The sequence below is a fragment of the Rhopalosiphum maidis genome, chromosome 1, assembly GCF_003676215.2.
Source record: "Rhopalosiphum maidis isolate BTI-1 chromosome 1, ASM367621v3, whole genome shotgun sequence".
Classification (NCBI taxonomy): domain Eukaryota; kingdom Metazoa; phylum Arthropoda; class Insecta; order Hemiptera; family Aphididae; genus Rhopalosiphum; species Rhopalosiphum maidis.
This window is the reverse complement of record NC_040877.1, coordinates 90,317,038-90,332,409: the sequence shown is the minus strand read 5'-3', so window position 1 is coordinate 90,332,409 and position 15,372 is coordinate 90,317,038. Positions and strand designations below refer to the sequence as shown.

Genomic DNA, 15,372 nt, shown 5'->3' with positions numbered 1-15,372 from the left:
AATAAATTCTATATTATTATTATATTATATACGTGATGTACGTAAACACAAAAAACGATTTACGATGTCGTCGCCGGTGCGGTGGCGGCGGGGCAGCAGGTTGAGCCGCCGCTCCGTTCTTTTGCATCCGTTTTTACGACGGCCGCGTGACGCGGCGGCGTTTTCCACTCTCCACCAACAGTTGTACACACACACGTGCGTACGTACGTTTACACGCACCGCGTAGTATCATTACTATTACTATAATATATATTTATATATATGAGTATCAATTATGTCTAAATATAAAATAAAACGTGGGCCCAAAATATTCCGTGTGCCGCGTGTTTTTATCTGAATGTATTAAATTTACACTAGCCAACGCGATCGCACGCGTTTGTGTGTGTGTGCGCACGGTGTGTTGTTGGGTAAGGGCATGGGCGCGTACATAATGCGTGTGCGGTGTACAATAAACAAACCCATTCTCTCCTCTCCGCGCTCTCTCACACCATCGTGTCGTACACACACGTGATATATATATATTTATATACATAAATACTCATTCACTCGTTCTTTGTATATATATATATTATAATCTGGGTTAATAAACTAGGCTTGCGGTACACGCGGAGAATCAGAAATGATAGATGTGCATTTCCGCAATCGCTGTCACCGATAAAGGCCGCAGGGGACTGCTACCACTACTATTACTATTACTACTACTACTACTACAACTTGCGAACTCTACAGTCAATGACCTATATAAATATACAAACGATATGTACCAATAATGCGTGCACTGTGACACTAGGCCTATGTAATAGTAGTAAGGACAGTAAGACGCCGATCACAGGACGGATTTAACTGCGTTAATTGTAATTATAACGATTCGGACGTCTACTCTTTATCCGCCGGCTATATTGTGTATGTAAAAACGAGTCTAACATCCAACACTACTGCGGACCACGATCGTCGTGTATTTGTAACACTTCGGGATGTTAATTTGATTATTAAATTATATTTTTTGTCATTTTTAACACCCCAAATAACGAAAGTAATATCGACGTGAATGGTCAATATGATCACTGTACTTTATTCAGTTAATACACGAAAAATTAAATGAATTCGGATGCTCTATTTTAACACGACTGACTGCGATGGGAAAACAGTAGACGGCAAACTAAAGTTAAAGACTATCCACACAGCGAATTCCTTTTTACAACCGTTCCCGTTGTAACATTTTTTTCGTCCATTGGTCATATTATCTTCATCAGCAACTACATGTATATTGTATTTAAATATACTGGGTTCACTACAACTTATTCATTAATAAGACAATTCCTAACCTTTTAAATCTTCAATTTAAAAAAGCTCCCAAGGTCTATTTCCACAGCTAACACTACTTCCTTCACCACAAATGACAACAGACTGTGCGGTTCTACCACAATTCATAGTACTGAGTAATATTTGTAAAATCCACGAAGTCGTTTTAACAAGAACGTGGCAATCGTTTTAAAATTATTGTCATTAACAATAACGAGGCTTAGACTAATCGCCTGCACTGATGACATCACTATCGCGATGTTATAATGACGTACATATCGCCTTAACATACTATATACAATATACATATATAGATAATATAAGTTGTAGATAACATGCCAATAACCTATCAATGCTATTCAAGGTCCGGCGATACCCGCCGACCGAATCAGCTTATGACGACACTGTCGATAATTATTATTACGGTTACCCAGAACGGATCACGGATTTCTTGACGAAAAACTTAACATCTCACTAATTAAGTGACGTCCGAAAGAAAATAATATATGTTATACATGTTATACTATAACGACTGTTAGGTATAAAATCATGTACTGTATATTAAGTCGAAAATATTGTCGTTAATATCACATACCCAACATTATCGTCAATATTATTATTACAATAATTATCATTATCGGCTTCACATGACACGCGACAATCATATAAAACTATATAACATTATTATTATTTATTATAACACTCGAATATTTGAAATATCCAAGCTCATTAAATTGATATTTCAATAAACCAAAATAAAAACACAATGGTGTCAAAAATATTATTTCTTTTGAATTAATATTTAACCAAAAATACCTAGTACGTTACTATGATTAATCGTATGATTTAGAATACAAAATAGATTAGTTAATGATGAAAATACAATTACTATACAGTATGAAATCAAAACATTAAACAAATATAACTATTCGAGCTCTTAAGTTTCAAAAAGTAGGCATAATTAAAACTAAAAAAAAAGCATAATCGATTACAATAGTTCAAAATTATATAATTAATATAAAATTACCAATTGGCTTTTGATCATGAAATTATTAACTTGAACTGATTAAAAAAATATAAGTTATATAATGAGGGTAACATCACTAAGCTACAGAAAAAACTATATTCTAATCACATTTATCCGAAACAATAACAATATTTACCTTCTCTTAAAAAAAAACCTTTAATCAAATTAAATAAAATGAAGTAATATACAGTATATTAACTACAGAGCTTTTTCACTTTTAAGTCAACAATTATAAAATATTTTATGGAAAGTAGAAACAGAATAATATTATTTTTGAATAGCCATTTCAGAATAATTTCTGGGGCAAAATTTTGATGTATTCTCTAAAAAAAAAAAAAAAGGAAATCTCAAAATAAAAAAAAATTCTTACCCGAGGATTGAATAAAATTCGATTACGGGCTCTGATACAAGAACTATTTAAAATATCACAATAAATTAAACGATTTATTTACTAACGAATAAGGCCAATTAGATCAATAAACTAGTCTAGATGTATTAATTTTGTGCTTTTTAAATTGTAATTATTATTAGCTATACCTATCTATTACCAACTAAGTAGATTAATTTCAATATTTCATAAATTTATATTTCAAAATCACTATAGCTAATTTATAATAAAATATGAATAATTCCAAAACCTCTAATGTTTTTTTGTATTTCAATTTAAAATTTAAATAAAGAGAAAAAACAATAAGGTATGATTTCTAATTGAACTTAATAATAATTAATTAGATAATAACCTAAATAACCTAAGGTAAATTATTAATACCTAATACCTACGATACACAGAATATGCCTACAACATAAATATTTTTTACGTACAAATGTACAATACATACATAATGTATATCATAAGATTTTAAAACATTAAAAAAATTAATAACCATAATGTTAACTATACAGTTAATATACTGCCTGTACAAAACATAGGGACGCAATTCATGTAGGTATCGTAATTTTAACGTATTATGTTCAGGTCAATGGAATTTTTTAATCTGATTCTGTATGATATTACATGACATATATTTTAAAATATTTAATAATAAATAATAAGAAAAAAATTATACATGCTATCCTAAATATTTTATTAACAGTGATTAGGTATAATTTACAGATATTAAATAATATATTAAGCGTAATTTTCTCTTTGGAATTTCTTTTAAAAACAATTTAATATTATTGATTATCTAAATCACTGTCGCTTATACAATTTGATATTTTCCAGTTATAATATTTCTGAAAACATTAATATATTTTCAGTTAAATTATTAGATATAAAAAAATATTTTAATACGTAAACTACCACTACACACCTGATCTTTAAAATATATTACAGTTAATATTACCTATATTTCAGATTATGCTACCATGGTAATTAATTAACCTTCTCAGGAACGATGGACATAATATAATTTGAAAAAATGCATACATGAATCATAGTACGTATCAAAATTAATTAATTACATTTAAACACATAGTTCGTGGAATTAATAAAAATTACTGTATACCTTCTGAATTCAAAAACACGTTACTTGTTAATTAATTTAAAAAATATACCCATCTTGAATTAATTACACTATGAAAAAACGTACATTTTTGTATATCGAGGTCAAGAAATTATAAATAGTTTTTTATGTAAAAATTATTACCCCTCAATAGCCTAAATAAATACAAATAGTCAAACATTTTAATCCCGTATAATCAATTGATTAATTTAATGATTCACTAAAATGTAATGGCCTAATTGTCGACCACTACACCATGTTAAAGGGAAAAATTATTGATTGAAATGTTTATGCAACCAGAGCACAACGTTTTTAAATATTTAAACTTTCAAACAATATTTTACGTACAATCAAATTTAGTATTTTAATATAGAATTAAAATAAATTCGTCGAGTACTCACCTAACATGTTATTGAAACATTTTTTATTGTAACAACTTGAGTAAATTAAAATTGTTGGAACATTTTAATTATATATAGATAACTTAAAAATAAATTATTTCCTATAGTCGGCGTCTATGAGGTTTTGAAAATTATTCGTCACCAATAAAAATAATAATGAAATTTTTTTGTTGTAAAAAATAATATTAGGTTGTGTCTGTCGGAAAACGAAAAAGTTGTTGGAAAACGGTTTTTTGCTTGAAATATGTATTAAAAAAAAAAAGTATATATACGAGATAAGAAATGAGAAAAGAGGAAAATTTCCCGGCGCAACGCGGTGGCCCCATGATACGATTTTTCTTCTCGTCAAGGTTGCCATTCGGGCAGCCGTAGTGTCATTATATAACGCAAACGCGGCACCGGTGCACAACGTGGCAACGCGGCGGGACTGTGGGCGTGGCGTCAAGCGAGCGCCGTTCACTAGGAATAACATATATAATATACATATTATATATATATATATAACGCACGCACACCATACAACATAATATATACATTCTACCCAACACGCAGCTGCCGCGCGCGATAGGAAAACGTAACGAAGTGAATGCCGCCGCCGCCGCTGGTTGCGAAGCTACAGCTCGTTTCCAACAAAGCCCGCGTACACAAAACTACTCCGGAGCGAGCGAGAGAAACAGAAAAAACGGGGATAAAAAAATAATAAAAAATGTATTTATTTTTTCTTAAAAGAAAACCCATTGACGCCGACCCGTAGAGGAGAGGCCCCGGCGCGCGCTTTATGATAATTTTTTTTCAGATACTATACTATTTATTTATATTACTATTTAATATGTCCCCGAGCTCGTGTTCAAAAACACAATCGCCGATTTTCCCGTAGTTTCGGAACGCGTCGATAAATGTAACAAAATGAAACAAACACGGCGCCAACAATGGATTTCATTTAAGAGTAGTTAAGACACACATACAACGGGTCACGGTGAGAAATATTCATGTGAAAATACACGACTTGCAACAGGATACACACACACACACACAGTGATATGAGAAATATTAAAGTGTGAGTGTGTGTGTGTGCAGTGGTAGTAAAATATAAATAATAATGACAATAGTGTACCCGCCGCCGCAGCAGACGTTTATATAAATTAACGCAACGATTATCGGGTGGAGGCGGAGACACGAACGGTGTCGCTAAAAATAAATATTTGGGCGCATTCCGCCGATCGGCTAATGAATGAATCAATTACTGTCCAATAAATGCGTCTTTAATTCTTAAAAATATGTATACCACACGCACCATTATAATGGTATATTATATAACAGAACAAACACACACAATCACTGACGCTCACGTATTATATATATAATTATGGATGAGATGTATACGGCGGCGATTTTTGTCGTAAAAAAACCGAGACGCGATGACGAGCGGCGAGTGGCAGGGTGGAGGGAGTAACGTGGAAATGCCGCCGCCACGACTAAACATTATTAATACATAATACAACGGAATAAATAATCATCGTTATCGCGCTCGGCACCGCTTATTAATATTATTGTTAATACAATATTATGTTATTATTATAAATTTTATACTTCCACCGGCTGCGATCCCCGCGGCAGTGGTAGTTGTCGTCGTAATATTCGTATTATTATCGTACTCAATTAATATTAATAACGAATTTAGTATTTCTCTCTTCGTTCCATCGGCACAGGTACAGCGCACGCCGTGGCGGACGGACGGATCGTGAAATTATTATCGCGCGGTTATTTACACATACGCGCGTGCGCGCGCAAACACACTCGACACGATCGTTCATAGCCGGTTATCAAATATCCGAAGAACGGTGAAAACGATTTTATATTAAACACATGCACATGCCGGTTTTTTTCACTGTTATCTCTTTACGTGTTTGATATTATTACTATTATTATTATTATTATAATCAATTACTCAGATGCATTTTATTATTGTTATAATACACAGAGGAGACATACAGACACGACGATCTAGAGCACATACGACGTTATAGTACTAAGTACAAATGTATAATAATGATTAATAAAATAATACAGATGCATAATAAAGGTATATAACATATTACAATATTGTAGTATGTGCGTGTACACACCACACACGATGGATAATTGCCGCGTAAAATTATATTATTATCCCGTATTGCAGTCGAACGTACCGCGGCCTGTACGCGTATCGTATAACCGACTTGCCAGCAAAACAACGCGACTCTACCCATGTGGCAAATTGATTCGACAGACGACGACGAGAGCCCCACGCGATGCCGATATTATTATTATTATAAGTGACACGACGGAACGCGTCACCTCGGACACTGCGGCAAAATTCGAGACCCGATGGAGAACGTATCGAATTTTACGAGGAAAAAATTAATAATAATACGCATTAATGTAAAACGTTATGAAAACGATTGTCCCCATTCGAACGATTACCACTTATTCGTTTTTGTTCTTTTAGATTCTGAACGAAGCAATAAGAGTATTTTTTTTTTTAATCCATCCGAAAATAATAGATCTTAAAGTCTTTGAAACGAGTGGTTTTCGTATTATCAGAGCTTTTTATTATTTATTCAACGTGTTTAGATCGGAGCTCTCTTTATATTTTATATTGCACTGTTTTTGATCACGCACAATCGATATAATACAATTTAAAAGAAAAACAATTATAATAGTGTATTAGTGTGTGCATATGGTTTAGTAAACAATCATTGACATATTTATAAGTCTTATTTTCGAATACATACTTTTTTCAATTTGTTTTTATCGTTTCTTGAAACGTTAACAAGTTTTTCAATAATTAAAAAATCCGGAGTACGAGTTACCTACTATGTACATTTTTAACACAGTCTACTCTCGATAAACCAATCGGAGTATTACAGTTTTAAGTGCTTTTATTACAGACAACGATATGGATCGTACTTTTCTTAATCACAACGTTTCGACGAATTGGTAAATGAAACGATAATTATTATGTATAGCTTTAAGGGATTTGACTCTTAATTTTAAAAGCGTTCGATATTAATGCCTGGGGTACCTAAAGTATACAGAATTTATAAAATATCTAGAAATATACAGTCGTGTATTGCATAGAAAAGCTTCAAAACCCCGTTGTTTAAAACTTTTACAATAAAATAACCTAAATTACATTATTTAATTAGATTTTCTGACTGTTAATATATTAAATTCTTATTTTATATGATGGAAATTATAAAATCCTACTGGTATTAAAAATTATTTACAAAATAAAGAAATATTATCAAATTGGAAACATAACTGTTTTATCTAGTTAAAAACCTTAAGAAATCGTATTATTTAAACACACAGACTTTTTTTCTACTTACCTATATGCTTAGAATTATATCTGATCGTCATTTCATAGACGTGAAGAAAAAATTACAACAATCATAAATCATAAAAACACACATTACTTACATAATTATTAAATTATATAAGCAAAACAACAATTTAATTGAATTCAGTTTATGAATTATTAACCTAGTTATCTGGCTGTCAAAATTATATTGGTAAGTAATGTTCCTCTTCAATAATTAATTCATTAAGTAATTGTTGTTTTAAAAACTACACAAAATAAAATTGTTAAAATATTTTAGAGATTAATATAAATATTATTGGTACCTACTCTTAGTACTTTGTAATAAATTTAATTACTACATTAAATTAAATATTTATGACATATTTTATGTCAAGAAATGAGTAATTGTATAATATTTTTGATAATTCATGTAATATAATCAAAATAACTGATACTATGGGTATTGGAATCATAGGTTAGCAATAATAAAAATATGAACATGCTAAATTAAGTACTTTCGGATTAGCATTAAACGCATACTAAAAAGTATATTAGATAATATACCTGTAGAAAAATATTTAGTGGCTCAAAGGAGTTCCTAAAGCAATTTTTAAATGAATATTACAATTAAATAATATAATCCCTATCAAAATATACAATTATTACATAATAAAATGTATTTGTACTTTAAATATTTCAGTAATTTGATCCAAGATTAAAAATAAATAATTAAATGCCTAAAAAAGAAAAGTACCTATAATATTATTCAAACAGTAGATACCTACTAGTTAAATTAGATTTATGTCGATTAATTAAACATGTTAGATATAAAACAGTTTAATTATCATTCAAACTACAATATTACATAGATATTGGGTAAAATTAATAAGTCAGGAAAAATGTAAAACAGGAAGGGCTGCTTTTATTTAATATTTTCAGACTACAGTAAAATTGAACTATGGATTTTAAGGAAAGAAACACCTAACTGCTATGTACGACTGGAGTAACAAGTAATTTAGTAGTCAACCTCTCTAAAATATTGAATAACATAATATTCGTTGATATTTATGAAGTAAATACTAAACGATATTTTATTTAGAATCCTGGAAATCAACATGGATTAGAGTAAGGAAATATTTATACTTATTTCCTACTCTAATCTAAGCTTATTTCTCAGCAGTTACTAGTTACAAATAATTAAAAAACAACTGACCGATGGTGGCATATTTCTATAAGGCATGCCGTGTTGAGGAGGAAAAGGTGGCATGTTATGTCTTGGTGGTGGCCAATTTTGGTTGTAATGTTGCTGTTGTTGGTTTTGAACCGGCGGCGGTTGAGAACCATCAGGTTTGGGATATTCATTGCCGTAATTATTTTGATATCGTGTCGCCGGATTTGACGACTGCAGCAGCTGATTGAGCGTGGGTGTAGGTCCTGTCGGCTGAGATATACTCTGGCCAGACAAGTATTGCCGCTGGGGAAACATAGCTCCCGGCGGTCCAGGCACCCGCATCATTGGTTTGGGGTAAGCATGCCTGAACTGACTAAAACTGTTAGGTTCGGTATTGCTATTGGCATGGTGCTGTTCAGGAGGTGGCTGATGATGACTAAAACTGTTGCGATAGCCACCAGGAGGAGGTGGCGGATAGCCATCCTTGTCAGGCGGCGTTTGTTCGAAATTATTAGTTTTAGGCATGTCACCATCACTAGTCGGCTGGTCACCGTGCTCCGGCCGGCCGTACAGCGGTCCACCACCATTGCCACTGCTCATTCCATCGTAATTGTGGTGGTTGGTCGGCACCTGCTGCTGTTGTTGTTGCTGCTTACCTTTCGGCGATTCCGGCGCCATCAGGCCGCTGCCGCTCATTGGCGCCCTGCGCTCGTGGCTGCCGTTCTGGAAACCGGGCACGTCCAGCGGCCTATCTTGGTCGCGATTGTTCACGTCGCCGCCCGGCTGGTTTTCAGCGTGCGTAGCAGCCATGTTAGACGACGTTACAGGCAGCAGAACGTTTGCCAACACCCCGCCGCCGCCACCCGTCAACGCCAGCGTAGTACATAATAACACGAATCAGCTACGTTATGCCCGCGCCGTTCGCACTCGGCAAACCGAATATTGAACATAGCAATGGCGCAGCGTACATAATTACCACTTAACGTGTCCGCTGCGTCCGTGCACGTCGGTGTCCGCACCGGCATCGGACATGGCTCGTTCGTTGGCACTGCGTGTGCGCGGCGGCGGCGGTTCGTCAACGGGAAACGAACGACGACAGCAAAAACGACGACGACGACAAAAACGACTGCGAGGACAACGGGCGAGTAACGCGAAACGAGGTTAGGACGGCAAAAGGTTACGACGCACCTCTCGGACGAATATCCTATCCCGGGGTATCGGCGGCGGCACACGGACGCCACGAACGGAGAAAACGAAATCTACAGTAATTCGATTCGGCTGCGGACGAGGAAAATATTAACGCAACACACGGCACAACGACAATCGCGTACACGCACACGGTCGACCGCGCACAGCACACGTAATTCGTATACGAAAAATAATAACAACACTAGAAAATCATACGTGCCCGTGTGTGTATATGCAATACCCTTTTTCCAATAAATTTCGGTCGAGTAATACGCCGCGCACACTCACCGATTATCTCCCGTAGACTCTGAACGGAACAAAAATGTACGGCGGCCGTACAGTGTGTACGCTCGGCCCGGCTTCACGCGCGCGTCCCGTGGCCACTCTGTAATAACGGGAGAAACGACGCCGCCGCTCGACGGTGCTGCTGCCGCCGGCCTAAACATCGACAATTTTTGTTTAGCTACGTATTCTCGCTTTAACGTGCGTAGTAAAATAATAAATTTTAATGGTTTAACACTAAAATGTTATTATTTCTGCTCGAGGCACCGCCAGCAAACAACGTTGTTCGAGCCCGTCCCGACCCGACACGTTGCGCGTCCCGAAAAACTACGATTTTCCCGGCCACGCCGATTGTCATTGTTTCACCCGCCCGCCGTTTTACGATTTTTTATTCCATTTTTTAGCGCGCGTCGATAAAAACGATTTTCCGCCGGCCAATAAGACGCGCGCTATCTACCCGACGACAACCGCCATCAACGCCTCGTTGACGCGGCTGTGGGTGGCCACGACGACGACGCCGGTCACGAACGATATAATATTATTACTATATTATATTATACTTTTCAAACGTACGTGCGGCGGCGGTTGGCTGTTCCAACGGTCGGTCGGTCGCCCGCGTCTTCACGTTTTTTTTTGGGCTCGTTCGTTTGTTTTCGCGCCGCCGCGTTTTTGCACCTCTTACGACCGACCACACGCACAAGCATTGCAATATCGCTGTCGTCGTGCGAGTAATGACGTTACATGCTTGTCGCAACGGCAGGCGCGTTCCCCGAGTGCTGTTGCCATTTTTTTATTAGACGACTGAAATGTTTTCACTCCTTTCCCCCAGTTGTAACGACACGATGACAAACGTCGTTCGTTATTATTATTTTTATCGTCATTGCCGGCGTACAAAATCCGCACAGGTCTACACATCACATTATGTTATTACAACTATCAAACATAATATACGCTTTGTACGAACATTTTCGTCAGAATACCTGTCGTGCAGTTATACATCTCTCTTTTCCGTCTTTTCCATTTGTTCTCGAAATCTTCGATGGCCAACATCTCGAGACATTACATTATTATATTTATTACGTATAATAATAAAATATATTGATGACATGATTAATTGTTTAGTATTTTTTTTTTTTTATGAGAAATTAATTCACGAGGACAATAATCTGAACTATAATTAATAATTACCTATACGTAAAAATGACAATAATTATTTTGTTCGAGAAGAGTAGTTACTACTCGTCCCTTTAAATTTTTCTCATTTTATCTTATATTTTTATAATCAATGATCGTAGATATCAATAAAACAATTTTTACCCAAAAAATGTATGTACTCTTTTTTCCAATCACAAATAATTTTAAATTATGATTGTTTTCTCAGATATGAGTTGATATTTATTAATAGGTACCTAAATCGCAATATTAAATTTTTTCATTAAAATGCAGTCTTGTGTACGCACTAAATACACGGTACTCGTCTTAGACAATCTATTTACATGCTTTACACTACGTTGTTTGAAGGAAGAGACTACTTACAAAGTTACACGATATTAAAATTTATAAATCTAATCGAAGAATAAAAATAAAATACAATATAATAGATAATGGCAATTATAAATGATATAATTATGATAAAAATAGTATACAATGGTGAATTAATTTTGTGTTAACTATAAACAATAATCAATATTACGTATTATCAGTATTGATTATTGAATGAATGTTTCCAAAAATGAGCACAAATTTCAAATCAACATTAATTATAAGTCTGTAATACAAAATTATTACAAATAATTCAACATTTGTGTATGGAAATATACAAATAATTTTAAACCATACCATTTAAACTATACTTCACTTCACACTTGTATATTAAAATTGTTTATTAATAAACCTATTATAAGTATTTTCAATTTAAATAAAATTATCCATTATATTTCATAGTATATGAATGTAGTAAGTACTGTCATATATTATTAACAGTCAATATTGTTTTAATTTAAAAACTTAACATTTTTTTTTTTTGTAAAAATAAAAATGTGAAATAATTCATCCCAACAAATTTCAGTTTTTATTTAGATAGTATAAAAATAAGGAAAGTAAAAATGTGCATTTGGCATTTTGAATAGTAAAAATAATTTATTATTTTCAATATTATTAGGAATTGTTTATGTTATATCATATATTTTATGTTTATATAAATATTAAACATAGAATATTAGTTTTAAAATACTTTTACTGAATAAAAAAATATTGACTGAAAGAAAATATTTTTAATTATTTAATTAACTGAATGGTTTTACAACAATAATTTATTTATCTACATAATATTTGTACAGGTTATATGCCTAACCTGTATTTATACAAAATATTTTATGTTTAATTTATGAAACAACAAAATAGATTAGATAACTCTTTGAAAATGTTTAACTATTAATTTAAACTAATTATAAAAATCTATAAATTATCAGCCCATTGTATAAAAATCAATGAATAAAATAGGGTGAAAAATAATTTTCAGTATTTATAATTAACAAAATCACTTATAAAGTTATAAAAAAATGTACAAATTTTCAATCTTGTAAATTTTATATTAAATCAACAAGAAAACAATTTATGTAGCACAAATAAACTACAAAAATATATTTTTTCATACCGTTAATTATCTATATTAATTCAGTTTAATTAAAACAATTACGCAGTTCTCATAGTTTACATATTCATAAAATTGTAAATATATATTGTACAGTTATAATCCATAGTATTTACACTATCCCAGATCACCATGATTTTTAAAGCAACTCATTTATTTCTTCTTTTGAGCAGTACCCCTGGCCGTCCATGCATTTTTCAAGTTTAGTGCAAAGTATATTGAGAATCCGTGAATTTGAACTGCTATAGCAATAAATATATACCAAAGTATACCATAAGGGAAGTTCTGAAATTGAAAAAATATAGTAAATACAAATAAATAGTTATTAGTTTAATTCTATAGCATGATACTTACCCGCCACAGTTGAATAGATTCAGTTGAGGGACTTTTTGTTATAAAAGTATAAACTTCTGGAAGATAAATAAAAAAGCCATAGACTACTGGTAAAACACCGAATGAAATAATCCATTTTATGTAAAAGGAAATATTTTTTATACAATTATGCTTAATTGCACGTAATGCCAGAAAAGATGCTGGTAAACTCAAACACCATAAATATTCCCAAAACAATGGCTGAAATAATAAATAATATTTACCTTTTTATAAATAAAAAAGTGTCTCAGAAAATGAAGATGTATACCAATAATATTATAAATTACTGTATAAAATAGTTTTTATTATTTAGTATTATAAATTAAAATATAAAATGTTTATATTATTCAGTATTATAAATTATAATAATAAATAGTTTTTATAATTCAATATTATAAATTACACTCGATAAGAAATTATTCCATTCTTTAATGTTATTACCTTAGGAATTTCAAGTTCTTCAATTTCTAATACAAATATATCCAATCTATCCAAAACATCTGGGCATAATTTTGCACCCATAAGAAAGAATAGAATATAGTGAAATAGTATACAGTATTTAAGTCGACTTTTGTTTTGTACACTAAAATTAAAATCAATTATTAAATAAATATTTTTAATAATTTATTAAAAAGTTTAATATTTTTTAAAACAAAATTGATTAATTGAAGTATATGAAAATATTATGTTTAGTATTAAACTATTATTTTGTGCTATTTTTCATGCAGATTTTAGAATATAATAAATGTATATTTTTATACAGTAAATAGAAAATACCTGATTTTGTAGTGATCAGCAACTTTTTGACGATGAGAAAAATCTGAGCCGTCCGAGCCAGCAATTGTTGGGCCCTTTGACGACATTATATTGGTTTGTTCTGTTTTACTAAAAAGTAAAAAAACTGTTACATAAGAATAATTTTCACACAAATAAAATATCAAAATACATTGAGCTACATTCTCAAAAATAAAACTGCCAAAGTGGTCGGGTAATCGGTACTGCTTAGTGATAACAGCGAATTCTTAACCTAAATTTAATTTGCATGAGCAGCTGTTTGCTAGCATCAGAGTGTAGCTAGTGATAACTATAAACCATTTTTTATACAATTTTTATTTAATTTTAGTCCCGTATTTTACAGAATTATTTTTGTGCTAGCATTGGGCAAAGCTACTTAGATTTTAGAGTACATTATACTAAAGTGGACATGTATATGTTGGTTATTTGGCATGGTTTGGCTTTGGCGCCTACAACATTCGAACCACTTATAGTTAAGGGTCATACAATTATTATAGTTGAACGTGAACTTGAACTACCTGGTCAATAATTTGAATATTTAAACATTTTAATGATTTTTAGTTTTTTTATTAGAATACATATCAATTTATTAGTAAATAAAAACCGTACTTTTATTATTTACACACAAGCTGATATCTATTAATTCTATGATAATTGACTATTTGACTAGGTATCCTAGTGCTTAATAGCACTGACACGATTTTCAAATTTTAATTTTAAAATATTAACGTTGGCACTCACTGTATTTGAAACATTGAAACTATTTAAATTTTTAGAGATATTGGTTTGACATGTTAAAATGGTTATACTCCAGTACTCTAACTATAGGTACCTAATATTTTATTTTTTTATTTTCAATCAATTCTTCTGTTATGTTTATCATATAAATACCTATGAACCCATGTAGGAGACAGATTATTAAAATATTTTTATGTGCTGAACTAATTGCTTTTAAGCATTGCCTGATAGCCTTTAGGAGTTGAATTCTGGCTCAACTTTGTCTAGGGGGCCGGGAGTTCTCATGTACTTGTCGTCTTGGCGATTATGTTCATAATATGTACTCTATAGCTGTAACTTGTAAGAACAAAGACCAAAGTCTATAATAAGTGATGATAATAAAGTAATAAAAGTACCTATATTGTTAAAATATCATGTTATTGATTTGTAGTGTTTGTACATAGGTATATATATATTCCAGTTAGTAGGTATATTATTAGTTGTAGACTATAGTACTACTTAAACGCTTATTATAATTAATAATGTTCATAAATCATGAGGGTTAAAAATGTTAAAATGTTAAAAATATTTAATTAAACATTTTATAAATAAATAT

The 15,372-nt window shown here is 32.2% G+C and overlaps 2 protein-coding genes across 6 annotated transcripts in view; both read right to left on the bottom strand.

Annotated features, from left to right (window-relative positions):
* The window catches only part of LOC113555171 (trithorax group protein osa-like), a 32,610-nt gene extending 22,371 nt beyond the window's left edge, over window positions 1–10,239 (bottom strand). For 4 of the 5 annotated variants that reach the window (XM_026959523.2, XM_026959525.2, XM_026959527.2 and 1 more), the window contains exon 1: window positions 8,792–10,239. In XM_026959523.2, coding sequence (XP_026815324.1) covers window positions 8,792–9,559 — 768 coding nt within the window. In that variant the 5' untranslated portion in view covers window positions 9,560–10,239. The remainder of the gene's footprint in view (window positions 1–8,791) is intronic. The other variant, XM_026959528.2, reaches the window with a different exon arrangement.
* A 2,623-nt stretch (window positions 10,240–12,862) lies between these two features.
* LOC113554051 (protein jagunal) lies at window positions 12,863–14,236 on the bottom strand. The gene is made up of 4 exons (XM_026957723.1): window positions 14,022–14,236; window positions 13,686–13,827; window positions 13,227–13,445; window positions 12,863–13,157 (listed from the first exon to the last, which is right to left on the bottom strand). The coding sequence occupies exons 1-4, from the start codon at window positions 14,105–14,107 to the stop codon at window positions 13,026–13,028; spliced, it is 579 nt and encodes a 192-aa protein (XP_026813524.1). The 5' UTR covers window positions 14,108–14,236; the 3' UTR covers window positions 12,863–13,025.
* Between the last annotated feature and the right edge of the window lie 1,136 nt (window positions 14,237–15,372).